This window comes from Macaca mulatta, chromosome 5 (assembly GCF_049350105.2).
Source record: "Macaca mulatta isolate MMU2019108-1 chromosome 5, T2T-MMU8v2.0, whole genome shotgun sequence".
NCBI classification, from domain to species: Eukaryota; Metazoa; Chordata; class Mammalia; order Primates; family Cercopithecidae; genus Macaca; species Macaca mulatta.
This window is the reverse complement of record NC_133410.1, coordinates 121,422,039-121,444,519: the sequence shown is the minus strand read 5'-3', so window position 1 is coordinate 121,444,519 and position 22,481 is coordinate 121,422,039. Positions and strand designations below refer to the sequence as shown.

General features: G+C 36.6%; 1 protein-coding gene across 1 annotated transcript in view; it reads right to left on the bottom strand.

Moving 5' to 3' along the window:
* Window positions 1-4,647: 4,647 nt before the first annotated feature.
* Window positions 4,648-22,481, bottom strand: part of FAM241A (family with sequence similarity 241 member A) — a 38,484-nt gene continuing 20,650 nt past the window's right edge. The window contains 1 exon segment of the mRNA NM_001193924.2: window positions 4,648-5,263. Within this exon segment, the coding sequence (NP_001180853.1) occupies window positions 5,018-5,263 (246 nt within the window). The 3' untranslated portion in view covers window positions 4,648-5,017.

Sequence of the window (22,481 nt, the reverse complement as noted above, 5' to 3'; positions counted from 1 at the left end):
AGACCATGAGTAGATGGAGTGGGTTTACTTATTTGATAAATATTTTGAAGGCCTATTATGTCCCAGGCATTGTGTTAGGCACTAGCAATGCAATGACAGACATGTTCTCTTTCCTTGTGAAGCCTATTGATTAATGGAAGAAGCTGATAAATAAGCTATTGCAATATAGCATGAGAAGTGCTGACCTGGGAAGTACAGGGTTGCACATAATGAGAAACCAAGCTATAATGAAGAACCAAAACTGGATTTAAAGGAGTCAGAGAAGTTTCCCTGGAGGACATGATGTCTCACTTGAGGTCTTAAGGCTATGTAGATGTTGGCCAATCTGGTGGGGAGCAGTTAAAGAAGGTAAAGCATGTACAAAGTTCTAGAAGTAAGAAAGCATGTCTCATTAAAGAAACTGGGGAAAAGTTCAGTATAGTTGAGTCTTGGAAATGGAGAGTGGCAGTATAGACAGATGAGGTATGCAATAACCAGTACGTGAAGAGCCTTGTAAAACATATTAAGGCATAAGGACTTTATCATAATGAAAACAGAAAGCCACTGAAGATTTAGGTCAAGGATATCAGAATCATATTAGAATAATGCTTTAGAAAGATCTGTAACTAAAAAGTGGAAAATGAAGGTAGGGAGGCTAATCAGGATTCTCAGCATGCCAGGTGAGATGATGGTAGAATGGACTAAGTTAGTGATGCTAGGAATGGAGAGAAGTAGAAAGATTAAATTTTTAGAAGTAAAATAGACTTGGTAATTGGTTACATGTAGGTAGTGTAGGAAATACAGAGTCAAGGATGTCACCTACAACTCCTGCTTGATCTGTTAGGGAAAGGATTGTGTCATTTGCTGAAATGAGAAGCAGGAATTAAAGATTTGGGAGAAGGATCTGAGCTCTTGTTTGGACATGCTGCATCTCGGGTACTATGGGATAACCAAGTGCAAATAAATATTGGGCAAGCAATTGAACATATGAGTCTTACATTCTGTACAGTGCTCTGATCTAGAGATGCAAATTGGGGAGCTGTTAGGGTGCAAATGGTAACTCTGCAGCCATGGGAGTGGTGACATTGCCAAGTTGCTGTGTGGAGTGATGTGAGAGCAGGCTGTTGGACTGAACTCCCAACGCATACCAAAAATTAAATGTTGGGTAGAGAAACAGGAGTTGCAAATGACCTCAAATCCACCAATACTCCTGAAGCCATAGTTTGTAAATAAGTTTATATTCTTTTTGGCCAACTCTATTACCAGGCATGAAAATCTTATTTAATTTTTTCTTGTTTTTTTTTGAGATGGAGTTTTGCTCTTGTTGCCCAGGTTGGAGTGCAATGGCACAATCTCGGCTCATCACAAACTCTGGCTGCCGGGTTCAAGTGATTCTCCTGCCTCAGCCTCCTGAGTAGGTGGGATTACAGGCAAGTGCCACCACGCCCAGCAAATTTTGTATTTTTTTTTTTTTAGCAGAGACGGGGTTTCTCCATATAGGTCAGGCTGGTTTCAAACTCCCGACCTCAGGTGATCTGCCCACTTCGGCCTCCCAAAGTGCTGGAATTACAGGTGTGAGCCACCACCCCGGTCGTCTTGATTTTTTGCTTCTTCTCCCTTTAATTGTAAAGTCATAAATTGGCAATGAGAGCATTGAAAAAGCCTGAAACTAATAAACATTTGTGAAGTAACTATTAAAACATCATCTATGAACCACACAAATAGCCTTTGATTGCTCCATACCTGGCTTTGACTATTTTGAGCTTTCTATATTACAACAGATCTTTACTTACACTGTAATTTTTCCTCTATCAATCTGCAACTTTCACCTTTCCTGATTGCCTGGAGAGTCTTTAGTGGATCTGCAGCTTGGTAACAGCCTAGAGAGATTTTCTGTGGTCAAAACATGATTAAACAGAGATTTGTTGGTCAGAAGACAACCATGGACCATAATACCCACAAGGGAAAGATCCAGATGCAGTTTTGGGTGGGGGATTTACCTCATATGCTTTATTTCACAAAATGTGTTCTGTTCCTTACTTTCATATCTGTAGGAACAGACATGTGAATGTGGCCTCTAGGGTGTGCTCATGTATGTTTAACAGCTGGCTTTGAAGGGAAAATAAAAGATCTGATTTGTAGTGTTTACTAATTTTTTTGGTGTAAATACTCCCACCATGCCCAATTTCAAACTACCAACTAGACAGCACTGAAGCCAGAAAAAATGTTCACAGTTGGCTCTTGTAAGCCGGTGCAAGCTCGCTCCAGCACACTACTGGACTAAGAATGATCTGCCTGTAGCCAGGAATGGGAAAATACCTTGCCCATGACAACTTAAGGTATAAGAGAACAGAATTCTACAAAATACAGTCTTTACTTTAAGAAAAATGGATTTACTCATCTACAGTCTGTTTATCCGTAGACTTTGATCTTTTTTTTTTAATTACAGGCTGGCCATATGAGTATGCATTATATAATAACCTTAGCATTGTAACTTCTATTTCTTTATTCATAAGCAATAACAGTTTCTAAAACTGGCTTGTATTTGTGATAAGAATAATTTTCAATCTAATTCCTTTTTCTTTTTTTGAGACGGACTCTTACTCTGTTGCCCAGGCTGGAGTGCAGCGGCTCGATCTCGGCTCACTGCAAGCTCCGCCTCCCGGGTTCACGCCATTCTCCTGCCTCAACCTCCTGAGTAGCTGGGACTACAGGCGCCCGCCAGCACGCCTGGCTAAGTTTTTGTATTTTTAGTAGAGACGGGGTTTCACCATGTTAGCCAGGATGGTCTTGATCTCCTGACCTCGTGATCCACCCACCTTGGCTTCCCAAAGTGCTGGGATTACAGGTGTGAGCCACTGCGCCTGGCCCAATCTAATTCTTTATACCATGAACCAAATAAATTACCAGTTTTATTTCAGGATATTAGTATAATCTGCATTCTATTTCATAAAAGAAAATATTTTATTTCCATTACATAGGCAAAGTTTGTTTTTTCTCATATCAAAGGCAAATATTTGATGGTATACTGTACTAACAACCAATAATAATATATGTAGAAAGAATAACAGCAAAATATCTTATTTCTTTATATAATTTAATATATACCCTATTAACACCAGTGTGCTGATGCATAGTATTGATAGTATACTAAATAGTTACTATTAAAAATTACTTTAAAAATGTTTTCAACATTAGGTACTGGTGGAACCAGAGCTATTATTTTGTACATAGTATTGTTGATGTGTTCCAAAGGAAAAGTAAAATTTCCAGTAGCATTAGAAAAAAATTATACTTATATTTTATGGAGATATACAAAATCTCATGACGTCTACTGAAAACCTCACAATTCTACTGTGCACTAATAAAAACACCTTTTCAAACAACTTGCACTTATACTGAGTTCATAAAGGTTACTATAAAAATATTGCAAACGCAATAAAAACACAATGATATCGTACAAAGTCTTTTGCTTTTTAAAAGTCAAATTTCAAAAGGCCTGTATTTATATAAATGCACAATACTTTTTAGTGACCCCGACTAACATTTTTGTTTAGGGTTATCTGATTTTAGAAATCTAAGTTGAATGTTCTTCCTTATTTTCTGCTTCAGAATGAGAAGACACTGAGAATGCACAGAGTTTTAGAAATAAGATTTGGTAAAAGCTTTAAAAAGTGGAATAGCGAGCACTCTACATGTTTTACTTGTTGCCCTACCAAAGATAAAAATGCCTGACTGCCCCAATTTTCTGAAATTTAACTTGAATTCTAAATGATCTTAACTACCTCTTTCCTTTATAGTCTTTGAGATGAAAGTGTAAAGATTTTAGGTTCTCTAACAAAATCCAAAATATCACTAAAGCCATTCCCCATTTTCAAATATTTAAAGAAATGCAAATTTCAATATAAAACCTAAAAATGCTGAATTAAGACACCTTAATAACATGGCTAGCCAATTGCTGACATGACTTTAGTCTTAGAAAAATATTATCAAAATTGGCTAAGTTCCAAATTTAAGCATTTAGTTTTATACTGTTAATATTGCACTTTCTGATATAGATATCAAAGAAAAATGATCTGATTTTTTCTTGAAAACAACAGTAAAATATAATTTGTTTTTGTGAAAAAATCCATGTCAAGATAGGAAATACATTGTTTTAAAACTTAGAATAATTGTTATGAAAGAACTATAAAATTACAAATTTCTAAAAAATATATACTGAAAATGTCTCTCTAGGAAAAAATATGCAACTTGTTAGACACAAGAAAATATGGCATTAGCATAGGGTGAAGTCAACTAGGCTATGAGACTTTAAAAACTCACAAAAAGTAGCACCAAATTGTCTGAAACTTCAAATGATATACTAAAGTAGGTCTAGGTCCAAATGTTACATTTTAAAAAAGTTATATTTAACCTGGGAACTTTCCCCAGCAATAATAAATATATTATTTTCAACCCTTAGAAAACATTCTATCTTTACTGATTCTCATCACAATCTTAAGGTAGTGTATGCTAATTATCATTTACCTTAGTTTAGGCTGGGTAGGGACAACTGAAATCCAAATATTTCCCAAATAATATGGGATTATTTGGTGGGGAGGGTTAGTGGGGAGCAGTTTTCTAAGTGAAACCTACTTGTAGCTTATTTCATCCTTTTTCTTCTAAAATGTTTTATTGGAACTCTTTGTAAGAACTAGATTGCTTGATTTGAATTCCATGTCCTGTTATTTTCCCTGTTCACTTTCTGGTGGTGTTAGTTAAGATTTGGCATGGGGATAGAGGTGTATAAAGGGGACAGAGATCATAGTAGTGAAACAAGAGTTTTGAATAAGCTAATGTATATTCAAAATATATATTCAACCCTGTTATGATCAAGAGTTTAGTTTTAAGTAACATCCATGTATAAATTTACTTACAAAACATCCAGCACACAATTTGAAACAAGGCAAACTTTTTCGGTTGTCAAAAAATGAAACATATAACTTCTTCAATTACATATATGGCTACCAAATGTCAAACAATTCCATTCAGCCATGTTTTACTGTTGCACATAAATAATAACAAGGCAAAGAACAGAAACTAGTCCAAGGGCTTGCAGGCCAAGGAACCACAGCATAACCCAAAAGAAAATGACTATTACTGGTTCCACAATTCGTTCTCCAAAATACATCCTTGTGAAGCCCATGTTGATAAGGTTTTTGTTCAGTTCACCAAAAAGTGTTCCCATTTTCTTGTAGTCATCTCCAACAGGCTCACCAGTGTGGTTTTGTGAATCTTCAACATCCTTAAAAAAAAAAAAAAAAAAGACAAAACATGAACATAACATGAGAAATATGTAAAGGTCTTTAAGAACCTTAGTTCTTCATCTCCCAAAGTGCTGGGCATACTTGTGATAATTATTCTATAAGTACCTGTTAACTTAATACAATGGGAATGTTCTTTTTGATCCTGGAATTGCACAAAAATGGCTGCTTAAGTGAAGAACCATGTTTGTATTTCTCTTGTGAGTGACCATGATTTCAGAACACCCTTTTCTGCCACTGTCCTGTTTTATGAGGCAAGGCCTGATTGCTCTGTCCTGGTAAGATTCTTTTTTAGACGGTTTCTTTGACTCTAAGACTAAGAAACCGAGCCTCAGCTGACCAAAGCACGTTTGCTGTTACTATAGAGCAACCCTCAGCCACTACTGCTGTGATCTTTGTCTTAAGCTCAGCTAAGCAGACTTCAGAGCAGGCCCTTGCATAGTTTCCTGTTCATTATACAGACACCCTAAGTGGCTCTTATTAATTTCATCAGGAGAAACAAATAGTTTTAATAAATTTTTTTTTTTTTTTTTACAATAAGACCAAATGTCTACCCAGCAGGTAGTATCCCAGAAAATGTCTACATGCACCCAATTATACATACCAAAAGTATTATTTCTATTATCTTCCAGTCGTATTACAATTAAGGCCAAGACAGTAAGCTACTGTCTCTTGGCTTCAAACCGACTCTTTGGAATTCTGCAAGCATTTGTGTCTCCCTGTTAGGCTCTGCCAATACAGGGACCAGCGTGATACTTCACAAGTAGAGAAGGAAGAAGGAATTTGCTGTTTCCTTCAGATGGGTTTCTTAATTCTGTTAAGTCTCACTCTAGCAACAATTCTTCACTCTGACAGCAACAGTGCCTGCTAGTAGTAGCAGCTGATTGCAATTTGGAGGTTTTCCAACACTTGTAGAACCAATCTCAATGTGCCTTCTTGAGATGCCAGCACCTATTACTGGGTGCTTCGTCCTCAGATACCTGGTTCCCAGGTCTACAGGCTCCCTCCTCTGAACTCAGAGAAATCAGCACCAGGCAAGCAGTGACCTTGGCCTCCCAAAGTGTTGGAATTACAGTCATGAGCCACCGCACCCGGCTTATTTTATATAATTTTAAAAATTACTTTTGGATTTTCACTTATATCAGAAAAAGACAGAAAAACAAAATGTTGTAGAGTTATCTAGGGAGTTCACGTCCAGGCTGCAACACTTAAACTAGCTGAGTGACATGACCTTAGCCAAATTACTTCACTTTTTCTGAACTTCAGCTTTCTAATCCATAAAATGATTTATGTGATCCTTTTTTGATACTGATAGTTTTCTCTTAAGTTATAATTTGTGGATCTTTTTTTTAAAAAAAATTGATTTCTAAATTATTTTTTTCTTCACTGATATATTACAATTGGGTCAATTTTATGTTTCTTGTACTGTGATATGATCTATAACAATATACTACATTTAAAAAAAAAAAAAACCTTGTTCTTGCCTAACATTAAAGCTTTCTTTTCTTTAGGGTAGAACTTGAAGAGTCCTCGATTTAGTATGTAATTCTGCTGATCCCTCATCCCTCTCTGTTTCTCCAGTGTTTAGCATGTTGATACTGGTTCTGGCCCTTTTATTCTTCATTTTTTACTAAAGTTCTTAAAAATCTTTTTTTTTTTTTTTTTTTTTTTTTTTTACTCTTCCCAATTTCTTGTAATCTATGCACTCACTGTACTTTGGGGTTTTTTTGTTGTTACTGAAGCTTTTTAAGACTTTTTTTTTTCAGTATTTTTGTGGTTTTAGTACGAAGAAAGTACCCTAATCTGGATATGGTAGGTACTGTCTGAAGGTTTAAATTCTTTGTAAAATAAATAAAATCTACAAATGCTTGTGGGTTTTTCAGGGGAAGAAGGAGGTGTTGCAACACTTAAATCAAAATAGAGTTAGTAAATCAGGCCAGGTGAGGAGACGGCAATGCTCACATTATCTCAGATCTTGAGAACAGCTGGTGGGATTGAGACTGGAAGTTGAAGACCCAGTAAGGACAGGTCTGGGAAAGCTGTGGCTGTCGCCACCTGCTTCTTCTTTTTTTTAATTACAAAAAATTTTACACACAAAACTAGAGAAAATAGTATAATAAACCTACATACCTATCAACCAGATTCAGTAATTTCTAAAACTTTGCCACCTTACTGAAATACTTCTTAATCTGGGCAATCTAACAAAGAAGAAAAACGTTTAAAAAAATCACTAGACTACTGCCTAAAAGTAACATATCTTCACAAATGAAGTTCTGTAGAAACATCAAATATATCTAGCAATGAATTGGATAGGGGGTTCAAACAACCCTAAAGGAAGACATTTAAGAATGTGGAAAGGGTATCAGTTTCCAGGCAGGCAAAAGAAAAAAAAAAAAAAAAAGAATGTGGAGAAGGAAAATAAGCACTATTCTTCAATCAGTGAGATTATAGTCAATCTCATTCCAGTATTTTATGTATCTAGGCTATCCACTCAAATAACACAGTTCTAAAGGATACAAAGACTGGTGTGTTGGTAAATGTTTAACAATGGGCTTTGTTGGGGGTTGGGGGAAGCTCTATTTTACAGTGTTTGCCAATTCTGTTGTGATTTCCAGTTTCTGTAGTGTTAGTACTTCCACTGTGGCCAATTTCAAACTATTAACAGCCAATTCACAAAGTTCCTGAACATTTAACAACTTGCTCTTTGAGGACTGGTAGGAGCCAGCACCAGCACTTCACTGTAGGAATAAGAGATACTTGAAATAAGTTGAGGTAAAGAACTGCATGGTTACAGTTGATGAGTTTGATCCCTCCCTTCTTTCTGTCAATTGGTGCGTTTCTATGTTTTTTTTTTAAGTTTACAAAATTGACAAGCTGAGATAATTAAGTAGAATTAACTCATTACAAATGTATTGCAATTGGGTAAATTGTATTAAGAAAGGACTATATTATGACTTGAGTTATGAGATACAATGAAATGCATGTGGTGTCACAAAACTACCACAAGTAACAGCATATTGCTTTTTCTGGATTGTCTCATGAGCTATCAAAAGGTCATCCAATTCAATTATTTTTAGAAGTTCTTATTTACAATAAAATTTAAACCATCTGGCTGATTTGTGAGGAAGAGGGCTCTCTTGATGCTCCCTAAGTTAGTGAATGGCACCACCATCCATATACCAGATCCAAAGGTCAGAACTCTAAGGCATTCTTGACCCCCTCCCTCTTTCTCTTCCTCATGACCCACATCGAGGTCATCACCATATCCTCTTTGTTTTACCTTCTAAACATTTCTTTAAAGTGTATACACTATTCCATCTACTGCTATAATCCTAAGAATCTACTAAGATCTCTTGACTATTCCAATAGTTTCCTAACACTGCTATTGCACAAGTCCATTAGCTCCCCTATAATCTATATACCACAATGTAGCCAGAGTGGTTCTTTCCAAGTGCAAATTCAATCATGCCACCTCCATCCTGCTTTTAAGATCAAGGCCAAAATCTTTAACATGATCTATGAAGCCCTGCTTAGTCTGGCTTCTATCTGAGTCTCTGGTCTCATTCTGTCATCAGCCTTCCTCTGTCTGTTTTCAGCCACATAGGTCTTTCAGCTCTTGCTCACCACAAGGATTTGCACATACTATTTTCTCTGCTTAAAAAATTATTTCCTCTCTCCTTTGCTTAGTTAAGGCATCCTCTTCTTTTGGTCTTAGCTTAAGCTTCAACTCAGTCTCACGGCATCAGATAATACTCTTTCAATGCATTCTAACTCAATGCCAATGTGTGTTATTATTTGATTAATGTCTACCTGTACTATAAGCTTCATGAAGTAGGAGCAGTATTTATTTTTGCTGGCCACCGATAGCCTCTGATATGAATATGTAGCAAAGGCTATGTCCTGGGAATAGCAGCATATAGAAACATCTCAATAAATATTTGTCGAATAAACAGGAAGAATTTATCATGTGTCTTTCTGGCAGGCATTAGAGAAGTATTTGATAGAGTCTCTACTTTGCTCCTTTTTTATTTTTTGGCCAAACAAAAGATGGGCACTATTTTCCAAAATATTATTTACTACAGTAATCTGAAAACCATGTATATATTTTTATGGGATTAGCAGTATTTCTGTTGTGGATATTACTCAGCATCTAGTCTTCTTTCCTCTTGCCTATTAGAACCTTAAATCCAGCCTTCATTCTTCAGGTGAAGTGAATTCTGCCTACTCAGTTCCAGAGATGATTCTAAGAATAATTTTCTCTTTACTAGAGCTAGTTTTGGAAAGTATGTGATTCACTTTGGAACAATGACTTTTGCATGTCTTTTGAAAAAATTATTCCTAGCTCTTCTGGGTCATCTTTGGAAAGTTATTCTTATTTTCTTTTATTTCTCCACATATACTCCTCAAGTAAAGAGAACTTGTGTTTAATATTAGTTTTCTATTGCTTCCATAAGAATTATAAATGTAATGGTTTAAACCAACATAAACGTATTATTTTATAGTTCTATTAGAAGTCATTTTTGCAGGACTGAATTTCTTTCTAGAGGCTCAAAAGAATCTATTTCCGTACTTTTCCAGTTGCTAGAGCTGCCCGTATTCCTTGGCTCCTGGGCCTCTTCTTTTATCTTCAAAGCTAGCAGTACTGCACCTCTTTGACCATTCTTCAGTAGTTAACATTTTCCTCTGACCATAGTGAGAAAAAGTTCTTTTTTTAAAATTTATTTTACAAATGTATCAGTCTGCAATGAATTGAAAAACAAAAACCTAGCTTTTCACCACATTTTGAGAAAACACTGGTATAACGAACACCTGTATTTTTTACTGCCTATATTTAATTGTTGTTAACAAACAGAGAAATACAGAATTCTTCATAGAGAAATACTGTATAAAGAGGACATAAAATTAGGGGCCTCAAAAGTTTTAATTTTAAATTATTTCTTTAGCTCTTTTTAAAATCATTTCAACTTTTATTTTAGATACAGGGGGTACATGTGCAGGTTTGTTACAAGGGTATACTGCATGATGCTGAGGTTTGGGGTATATATTCCATCACTCAGGTAGTGAGCATAGTACCCAATAGGTAGTTTTTCAACCCACACTCCACTTTCTTCCTCCTCCCTCTGGTAGTCCCCAGTGTCTACTGTTGCCATCCTTATGTCCATGAGTACCCAATGTTTAGCTCCTACTTATAAGTGAGAACACGTGGTATTTGGTTTTCTGTTTCTGCATTAATTTGGTTAGGACAGTGGTCTCCAGCTATATCCATGTTGACTGCTGCAAAGGATATGATTTTGTTCTTCAGGCTGTGCAGTATTACATAGTGTGTGTGTGTGTGTGTGTGTGTGTGTGTGTGTATATATATCACATTTTCTTCATGCAATCCACCATTGATGGGCACCTAGGTTGATTCTGTCTTTGCTATTGACAGTAGTACTATGATGAACATATGAGAGCATGTGTCTTTTTGTAAAACAATTTATTTTCTTTGGGTATATATGTAGTAATAGGATAGATGGGTCAAATGGTAGCTCTGTTTGAAGTTCTTTGAAAAATCTCCAAACTGCTTTCCACAGTGGCTGAACTAATTCATATTCCCATCAATAATGTATAAGCATTCCCTTTTCTCCACAGCCTCGCCAGCATCTGTTGTTTTTTGACTTTTTAATAACAGCCATTATTATGCCTAGCATAGTATTTTCTTATAAAATTATTTCTTTATATATCTATGTTCTGTCACTAGCTTTGAACCCGCTAAGGGTATTAAGGGCAATAAACATGTCTTACAAATTTTACATTAGTACTTTGTATATTGCACTGTGCCTGGTCCATCATAGTCTCATAATAAGTATTCGTTGAAGGAAAAATGGAAATATTCTACAATAACATACTATGCAAAAAGCCCACAAAAATTTAAAACAAAGAAAACTTAAATGTAATATCAATATTCATTGTATTCTCCCATGAGCATAGTTGTGAAATTTTTCAAGTATTTATTAATTCTGGACTAAATTACAGAAAATGAGAGCTGCTAGCTAAAACTTACATGCTCAGTATAATTCCTAACCCACTGTGTTTTAAGGGCAGACACTAATATGAACAGATGAGTTCTTAGGGGTCTGATTCTCTGTCAAGATGCTTGTAATTTTCAGAGTAATAGTACTGGTAGTGTTATTAATGGTAGAATAGGAAAGCTAACCCAAGTGCCTCCTATGTAACATGCACTGTGTTTTATGTGCATTATCTTGTTTGATCTTTGCAACAATCTGTAAAGGAGGCACTATTATTTCCCCCCATTTATAGATAAGGAAACTGTAAAGTTTAAGAGGAATTAAATGTCTGGACATTGACCTATACTTAGTAATTGAAGGATCTATGACGTGAACCTAGATATTCTTACTCCAGGGGACCCACCATTAATCCCTACACTGTACACCCTCCAGTTATTATTACATTAGTAACTAGCATCTAGTTAATGCTGCTTAGTTTTCAGAGAAATTTTTATGTACTCCACCTCTGAAAAAATAAGCTATATAAATACACTTTTACTTTACACAGAATGAATACATTTTACACAGCAAAATGAATATTACTTTTTTCCTTTACATCTTTTCTCACAGTTTACAGAATACCTAAAAGTATTCAAGCAGAAAAGTTGTTCAAATTTTTATTTTCGTCTTGTACAAAAATTTAAACTATGTAAAGCTATTTGCAGCAGGTTAGTACATTTTCACAGCTTTTAAAAGTAGTAATGAATTCAGATTCAAATGTGAAAAAAAAAGACTTAGCAAGAATGAAGAGATACGTGGTTGGCAGAATTGCAGTAAGACAACAAACAAAAAACCTCCCCTACAAACAATAAGCAAACCCATAAGACTTCACTAAACCAGTACATGAGTGCAGAAATACAGATGGAGCTTTTTTCCTGTTCTAACGTTAATCACCTTTGTCTTTGCCAAAATTTATTCTTTGTATGTGAGGTCCCAATGGAAAAACATTTGTCAAATGTAGTTTCCTTTGTGGTTTCACAGAGAGTACTGACTGTGACATGCACATGAAGAGTGTTCTCACCAAAACAGTGATATTCTTTTTTTTGTCCATGATTAAAGACATACGTAAAAATAGAGGGGTGTTCTAATTGATTCAAAATCCTTCTTAAAAGATACCCAAAATTAATCATGAGAAATTAAAGGCAAACCCGTAAGTAATCACTGGATTTTTGAGAAGCATCTTCAAAGATAATTAAATCACAGTCTCTTACTTTAGAAATTAGGGATGAAGAGGTTAAGTACCATAGCCCATTAACAAAAAACCAAGGCTTTGGTAGCAAACAGGACAGATTCAAATCCTGCTCTGTCATGTATCAGCTGTGTGACATTGGGCAAATTACTTAACCACTGACTCTCAGTTTCTTCACCCATAGAATGTGTATAATAATACCTACTTTATAGAGTTGTTGTGATAAGAAAACAGATAAAAGCTTTTTGAATAAGCACTCAATATATGGTAATTATTATTACTATATTTTTGGCAGAATTTGTATCTCGTGATTTTTACTGCTATTCTCTATTGTACCATGCTGCCTGAGATAATTAATGCCTTAGTGATCATCTTTCTCATGATAATTAAGTTCAGTTGTATTTTTTTCAAGTGTTATGACAATTTAATTATATAGAAATTGAAGTGGGATGTTTTCTATTGAACATCCCTACCCACAGAACAATCTGTGCACATTAATATTGGTAGAACCTGTTTACTCACTTTGGAAATGGCACAAGTTACATTCTATAAACAGGCTTTTGCTGAGTGAGTTGACAATTTAAGATTCACCAACTGTCTTCCTGTGTCCAGTATTACATGTTGTTGTGTTAATGCATATCATTACATATGCAGTACTGAAAGTCTGCTGTTTTTGCCTGCCTAGTATATATACCATATATTCTACTTGATTTAACTTTGGGGAAGCCATACTTTACCTGCTCTTAGTCCATGTGTTGGTTGAAGATGTCTCCATTCCCCAGCTCCAAGCCTGACCAATAAGAACATTTCATTTTCTTTCCTTTTTTTTGAGACAGAGTCTCGCTTTGTCGCCCATGTTGGAATGCCACAGTGTGATCTCAGCTCACTGCAACCTCTGCCTCCCGGGTTCAAGCGATTCTCCTGCCTCAGCCTCCTGAGTAGCTGGGATTACAGGCGCCTGCCACCGCACCCAGCTAATTTTTGTATTTTTAGTAGAGACAGGGATTCACCATGTTGGCCAGGCTGGTCTCAGAACTCCTGACCTCAGGTTATCCACCCACCTCAGCCTACCAAAGTGCTGGGAGTACAGGCGTGAGCTACCACGCCTGGCTGAACATTTCATTTTCTTGGGCATGTACTTACTTAATGAATGAGTATGTAATGCAAGACAGGTCAATGAAAGCTCTAGTCAAGACTTTACTGCAACTATTGAAAAAGAGACAGGTTTTTGTTTTTTTTTTTGAAAAAAACAAACAAATTATAGTTAGATAGCTGGTGAGATGTAGGCCATATTACTAGGAGGGGAAAAAGCTTGCTAAGAACAAAGCCAACATAAAGTAAAGCCAAGAAATGGATAGAGACAGTTTCATTGACACAATTTCAGTACTCGGATATAGCTAGCATATCTACTTTTGGTCTTTTTCATAACATGAGCCAATAAATTCCTATTTTCCAAAATCTAGTACGAGTTGGATTTTTGTCACTTGAAACCAAGAGTTCTGACTATAGATGATGATAATAATAATAGCTACCACTAATCAGAATTTACCCATATGCTAGATATTGTGGTAAACACTTTACACATTCAGCCAGGGACTAGTAGCTTGGAGATTCCCACTCTGGCAACTGACAGAGAAATGCCTTGGGCATATACACAGTTTTTCAGACTGCCAGGGATGACTGTGATGTCATTTTAAAGCCTGGCTTCCAAGGAGTAAGGGGTCAGAATAGTTTATTGTTCAATTGGTGTTTGGTCAGATGTTGAATTTAAGCCCCTTGTGCCATTGAGGCTATTGTCCTGTGTTGATGGGTCTATGTACAGCACGGAGAATGCTTTCAAGTCTACCCCATATCCTACTATAATTGCTCCTGAGTGGGTGTAGCCTAGCACATGAGCCCTGCTTTCTCAATTCTCACAGTTGACTTTGATCCCAGGAAGGCTATTCTTGGCTCTTTCCCTGGTTCTCTCTTTAAAACTTCTGGCTGCTGTGTTGTTTTGATGGTGCCACTAGTAATATGTTTTGATATATTATGGCGCTATCAGCCTCCTTTTAATTGCTCTTCACCAAGCTCTGTATTGCTTTCAACAACAAATTTAGTCATGAAGTTCTCCATTCCCTTTCCCAATTAAACAAAGTCCTCTCAGGGAAATCTATGGAGCTCTTCACTCATAAGATCTGCCTTTCCTCCTGGGCAGGGCTCCTGCACCATTGCACTAGTTTTCCCTGGGGTGACACCCTGCTGTAAAATTACACACTTGAGGTTGGGGAGCAGCCCCTGGTTTTCCTGGGTTACCTCTCCTGGGAGGGAACCTCTGCCCTACAATGAGTGCAGGGAGGGGAAGGCTGGGCCTCTGTGTTCTCGACTTGCTGTGCCTCACTTAGAGACTGGTTGGGGGAACACAGACTTGGTCCTCTCAGCTATGCCTACCTGGAATTGAGATTCCACAACACAGAGCTAGGAGGAGGAGGGGCAGAGAGCTGAGAAACACCAGAGGCCTACTCCTCCAGGGCGAAACTGTAGTCTGAGATTTAGTATATTTTCTTGAATGAATAATTCTCTATTTGCTGAATACCTCGAGGATGGTTCTTAGAGACTTTAAAAGATTGCTTTATTTTGTTTTGCTTAATAATTTTCAACAGTTAAATTGCTGCTTTGCATTCCTTACCTCATTGTTCTGGAAACCCTACCTTGGTTATTTCTGGACATTACTTTTGATGGTGAACTGTGGGACAACTTCTGTGAGGCTGAATCAGAGGATGCTATATGGTAGGTAGCTAGTTCTCTGGAATGAGTACTGGGACCGTAAGCACCTTCAAGAGTGTTTATTATTCTTCACATGTCCTGTGATCAAATTCTCAGTATAAAAGTTTGACTTATGAGGATCCATTTAATCAGGCAGTTCTTACTAACATTAAAAAAAGGCTTTAAATGTACACTTGAAGATTAAATGAATTAAAAAATGGCTCCCTTTTTCTCCTTCTTCACTATATTTTCACAAATATCATCAAGTAGGCAATTTTCCATCATTATGCAGTAGTCTGCCAAGTACTTTAGCTGGTAATTAACTCATTTTTTCATTAAGCCTAAAGAAAGTTAACCAGAAACCCAAATCTCAGAATAGTCCTGTTTTTTCCTTAGTTGCTTTCAATACATTAAATGTCACTCTCAAACCTATTTTTTAGAAAAACTTTTAGCACAATTAAAATACTTTCTATCATTATATATAACTCTCTGGAGAAGTTCTTTAAAAATGTAGAACTATAAAAAGTAAATCAAGAATGCTCTGCGAACATTAAAATGGTCTCCTCTTCTATGGCCCACATTAAATCTCTGGCAGGGCAGGGCATAGTGGCTCACACCTATAATCTCAGCACTTTGGGAGGCTGAGGTGGGCAGATCATTTGAGTTCAGGAGTTCAAGACCAGCCTGGGCAACACAGTGAGACCCTAACTGTACAAAAAAATACAGAAATTAGTGGGGTATGGTGGTGGGCGCCTGTAGTCCCAGCTGCTCAGGAGGCTGAGGTAGGAAAATAGCTTGAGCCCAGGAGGCCGAGGCTGCAGTGCACCACTGCACTCTAGCCTGGGTGACAAAGCCAGACCTTGCCTCAAAACAAACAAAATATCTGGCAGCCCAGAAAGAAAAAAAAACAGCAAATATAAACATATTAATGTACAAATGAACAAATAAAACTATGCTGTCATTTATATTCAGCATAACATTTATGATTATTTTGCTTTAAAAACTCTTTACTCTCTAGAACCAATTCAACAAACATTTTTTCTGGTACCTATAAAGCATTAAATAAGACTACATCCTTAACTTTGAGAAAGCTAATAATCTAGTGTGGAGGTTAACATTTATAAACAAATACATATATTTTAAGGCAAAATGTGATCACCATTTAAGAGCTGCAAAATGCTTGGCATTTAGTTCAAGAAAGGTCAATTTGGTCAAAAACTAAATCAAAAGAATTGGCAAAAACCCCACTAATGCACTGCTTTCAAGTATGTAAATGGTGCTGTAAAAAATGATATGGTGTGTTTAACCTCTTTAGTATTATTATGTAAAAGGATAGCTGGTTATAGCTGTCCTATACCACGAACTGATTCTGTGGTTTACAAAACATCTTCACTTCAGAATTTAGTCACCTGCAAAGACTCATTTCTTGCTTTTTATTCCTCTTTATCTCAAAGGCTGTCCCTATGTAGATATGCTCTGAAATATGTAAGCCTTGAAAACAACAATGCTTAAATGAAATTTTTAACTTATTTCATGACACATTTATTAATTTAAAAAATGAACATTAATTGAATAGTATGTGCTGGGCAATGTTTTCAGTACTATGATCTTCAAAACATAAAGGAAATTGAGGAAGAAAGATTACATAATTTAGTCAAGATCTATTAGTAATTGGTGGAATCTAGACACATTCAGGCAATCTGGCTCTAAAGCCTATGTTCTAAAGCCTACACTATATGCTTCATTATAAATATAAAATCAGCCTTGTGATGATTCACATTCTAATTGTTTCAATGTATCAGTTTTTAAAAGCAGTTCAGTTATACTTGTCTTGATTCACTTATATTCAGCAAAAATAATCCTTTTTTTTTTTTTTTTTTTTTTTTTTTTTGAGATGGAGTCCTGCTCTGTCACCCAGGCTGGAGTGCAGTGGCACGATCTCGGCTCACTGCAACCTCCACCTCCAGGGGTCATGCCATTCTCCTGCCTCAGCCTCCTGAGTAGCTGGGACTACAGGTGCCCGCCACCATGCCCAGCTAATTTTTTATATTTTTAGTAGAGAAGGGGTGTCACTGTGTTAGCCAGGATGGTCTAGATCTTCTGACCTCGTGATTCACCTGCCTCGGCCTCCCAAAGTGCTGGGATCACAGGCGTGACCCATCGCGCCCAGCCATAAACTCAAGATTTTACAATCTTCATAACAAAACAAACGATGATACTTAGAACTGAATCACTTGGGCCTTTCTCTCCTTATCTCCTCCCAGTTCAAAATGCTTGCATCTTTTAATAGCCAGCATTATCTTAGATCTGCAGTTGGCTCATCACACTCAAGCCTTAGCACAATCTTCTTTGTAGTTTTTATTTTTCTGGAAAATTGGCTTAGCTTGCTCCCCATAGCCACTCTGTTTCCTGTCATAACACCGCTTTCCCTGGGCATACAGAGAATCATCACCCTTCTTGTACTGTGTCATTTTGTGGGGTTGGTGCTTGCCACACTTCATACAGAAAGTCCAGTGGGTTTTAGGAATGTTTACCATGTTTGTGGGGGTGCTATCGGCACAAAAAGAAAGTAAAAATAATAATTTTAAAATGGTTTTGTGGTTTTTGCATTTTTTTCCTGTACAATAACAGCTTCTTGTTTTATACACACATCTGGCTCACTATAGTATAGCACCTGGTCTCAATTGTCATACTTACTATTTGACCAGGATTTTAAAAATTTCATCTTTTCTTAAAAATAAAAAACAAAACCAATCTCTAACCTTTAATCCCATTCCTACCCCCAGAAGAAAAAGAAAAACTACAGAAGTTGGCACAAAGACTAAGCACAGTGAGCACTTCAAAGGTGGGCTTTTTTTTTTTTTTTTTTTTTTCCCTATTTCTAACTGTATCCAGTTGAGAGAGAAAATGTATCATATTTGGCCAAAAAATAACTGCTTGCTTTCCCCTGAAATTTTCTTGCCTTAATACTATAGTTGTCCCCCTTACCCAGTTTCTCTTTTCCCAGTTTCAGTTAGCTATAGTCAGCTGTGGTCTGAAAATATTAAATGGAAAATTTCAGAAATAAATAATTTGTAAGTTTTAAATTGTGGGCCATTTTGAGTATAGCGATGAAATCTCACACCATCTTGCTCTATCCTGCTTGGGACATGACTCAAGCTTTTGTCCAGCGTATCCATGCTGTTGACACAATCCACCCATTAGTCGCTTAGTAGTCACCTCAATTATTAGATTGACAGATCACAAGAAGGGTGAGTATGATACAATAAGATTATTTTGAGAGAAAGAGAGACCACATTCATACAACTTTTATTACAGTGTATTATTATAATTGTTCTAATTTATTCTTATTGTTAATCTCTTACTGTGTCTTTACTTATAAATGAAATGTAATCATAGCTATGTACACATAGGAAAAACAGTATATATAGGGTTCAGTACTATTATCAATTTCAGCATCCACTGGGGGTCTTCGAATGTATCCCCTGCAGATAAGGGGGGACTACTGTATGTGCTTAATGACTAAGAACGATGAACTTCTAACATGAGCAGAATGTGCTCCAATGATCATGGAAAGGCGGCCTTTCTAGAAAACATAATTTTAAACTAAATTTAGTTATAGAGAGACCGAAAGAAGGAAGAAGAATGACAGAAAGAAATTAGTTTCGAGTGAGTCTCAGAGGGATTTTAGACTAAAAAATATTTTCCCAACAAACAACTGGAATTTTGTTCCACTTAATCCACTCCACCATCCCACTCAACCTCTCCAAAGAAAGGCTTTTTGAAAAATGCCTTGTTACCTTCTTATAAAAGGTCAGGAGTCTCACATTTGTGAAACACAAGTAAGACACAGTATCATACAGGAAAAGAAGATAAACAAATACATGACAATACACACCAAGAAAGAAGCAGAATTTTAAAAGCCTCTGGATTAGTTATATATTTAGTCCTTTTGGCTTCTATTTTCTCCTTGCAGTTGAGAATACATAGTGTCTACCATTTCAACTATGAATTCATAGCTATGTTTTCTCCCCATGCCCTGACTTCCTACAGTCTCCAATTTCCCTGTTTCTTTTAGGCTGCTAAGTGTTATTGGTAAAAATTGTGTTGAGATGCTTCACTATAAAATTATGTTGTCTCAATGTTCCTGGTACTCCTTCCATACTCCCAAATCCTTTCAGTCACCTCTTGATAATTGTCCATCCAATTCCTGAAGGTTGTTTTGGATCTTTCTCACTCTTTTGTTGTCTCTTTCTTAGAGGTGTTGCCATTTCTTTTTAAGATTAGCATTTACTCATAATCCCAACTCCTCTTATTCATGCATCTAAGTACAAAAATAGATTTTACACTGTAACATATACCTTTTCATTCCTTAAGCAAAATATAGATCCTGATTGGAACTGGATTAGTTTGTGTGTTTGATGAGTCACTTCCTTTTAGGACAAAATGAAGAAAAGCAATAATATTCAAAATCAGAGGCACCAGAAAGAATCTGAGGCACTAACTAGATGAGGACTAATTCTTAAAAACATTGAATGTATCACTGATGCCGCTCTTCTAGTAGTTTGGCCAGCATCTGTTGAAAGAATTATCAACATTTATGATTTTTTTTTTTTTTTTTTGAGACGGAGTCTTGCTCTGTCACCCAGGCTGGAGTGCAGTGGCGCAATCTCGGCTCACTGCAAGCTCCGCCTCCCGGGTTCACCCCATTCTCCCGGCTCAGCCTCCCGAGTAGCTGGGACTACAGGTGCCCGCCACCGCGCCTGGCTAATTTTTTTTTGTATTTTTAGTAGAGACGGGGTTTCACCGTGGTCTCGATCTCCTGACCTTGTGATCCGCCCGCCTCGGCCTCCCAAAGTGCTGGGATTACAGGCGTGAGCCACTACGCCCGGCTAACATTTATGATTTTTGTAAATACTTCTTTTAAATTAAATTTTAGGATAGGAGTTTTAAGTTTGTACCTAGTCCAAGGTAAAGCTATATGGAAGATTGAAGACTATTTTGCTTATGCTGTTGTATCTTTTCCATATTATATTTAAAGAGTTGAACATGTAGGCATGACTAATAGAAGTATCAAAGGCTGGGTGCCAGGGCTCACGCCTGTAATCCCAGCACTCTGGGAGGCCGAGGCAGGCGGATTACTTGAGGTCAGGAGTTCAAGACCAGACTGACCAATATGCTGAAACTCGTCTCTACTAAAAATACAAAATTAAGCCAGGTGTGGGGGCGCACGCCTGTAATCCCAGCTACTTGGAAGGCTGAGGTGGAAGAATCGCTTGAATCTGGGAGGTGGAAGTTTCAATGAGCTGAGATTGCGCCATTGCACTCCAGCCTGGGCAACAGGAGCCAAACACTGTCTCAAATTAAAAAAATAAATTCAAATATAGGAACCATCCTTGTTAGAACTAAGTTTCTTTTAAAATTAATTTATCAATAATTTCTTAGTAAGATCTATGATGGAATTTTGTCTCATAGCAAAGTTAACAGTACTTACAAATCTGACAATTTTTCAAAAAGCTATGAAAATGCCATTCATATATATTAATTGTTTGGGAGTTTATTGTTTCCTGTACAATAACAGCTTGTTTTATACATTCCACTTTCTGTCAAACCCATTGACTTGGCTGATTTTTTTCTTTGCAGTTCTGAAATAACTACTGCTGGACAATTCTTATTAAATGAAGTATCTATTAAGCTATCAATCATTTGAACTAAGTAGGGAAAAAAGTTTAATTGCTTTTCATTATTTATAGGACTAAAGAGTCTGTAGGAATCTAGTCTTGTAGATAAAGAAATGTGTGTGAATCTGTGACATTTCTTGTGAAAAAACTCTTTGAAAAACAGTATATCTACATAAAGTCACCTTATTTCATAACGAAGTATATTAGTTGTTTTAATTTTAGGTGAATGGTGATATAGTGAAAATTATTAGAAGTTTTATGCTTACTGTAATACAGTTTGTGCTTACATACCAAAGTTATGATCCTCTCCTCTCAGCAAGTTTTGCACCTGCATTTTATGCAAGATGTGCTGTGCCCTACTTGTGGCAAGCCTGAACAGACCTGACTGATTTGCCAGACTGATTGCTGCTTACTTTCAGGAAGCCACACATTGGTTCTTGATGTCTGTCATGTCCTCCTTGAGAATCTTTGATTACTAAGCTTCAACTCAGCTAAATCACAATCCTTGATTCACAGAATAGGCTAGCTTGCAAAATAAACTCTTTAGTCAATTTAGTTCAATTCAACAAATAATTATTGAATGCTTACCAAGAGTAAGGTTAAGTGCTGTAGGGTATACAAAATAATAACCCATATTCCCTGCTATTAAGCTACTTAGTATATAAAGATATGTACCCAAATTACCATATAAAACACTGCTGCACTATCCCTTCCTAATTAAAATGACCCATATTTTCATAAAGATTCACAGTTTTCTTCTTATCTTTCAGAACATCACTTCTCAGCTCAGGCAACTCTTCAGATTTCTAGACTAGAATGCTCAACTACATATTCAACATTTCTATATGAATGTCTTATAGGAACCTCAAATTCAACATGCCCAGTACCAAATTCATAATCATCTGCTCTAAAATTGGTCTTCCTCCAGTATCCTCCGCCTCAATAAATGGCACAACCTGCAGTGCAAGCCAGAAGCCTACTAGTCATTCTAGGTGTCTTCATCTCCCTTTTTCTCTTTGGTCTACTTCCGTTGGCCCATTCCCTTCTGAGTTTATAGTTAGAACTCCTCAGGGGCTTATCTAGAGGGCATCTTATCTTTTTACTCTATGTTCTCTTCTGATGGAGAGTTCATCTTCTCTAATGATTTTTATTAATACGTATATAGTTTATATGCTGAAGACCCAATTTTTAAATCATACCTTGGCCAAGAGAAAATTATTAGTATTTTTAATATCTTCAGAAAAAAATCCTTCTAATTTTGATCTTTTTCCATCTTCCTTTGCTTACAGCCATTTGTTCAATGAACTATTAAACACATATATTCCAAGCATTAGCTCCACACAAAATCACAGTCGGGTGGGTGCTATTAGAGTCTAGAGGTCTAACTGACTCCAGAGGACTTCCCCCAAATCAGCCAGCCAGGATTTGAAGGCAGTAGTCTGACAACAAATTCTGAGTTCATTCCAATAAACTGTAGTACAGTTTATAGGAAAATTTCTTTTTCAGAAAACATGCTTTGCCGTAAATAACTTACATT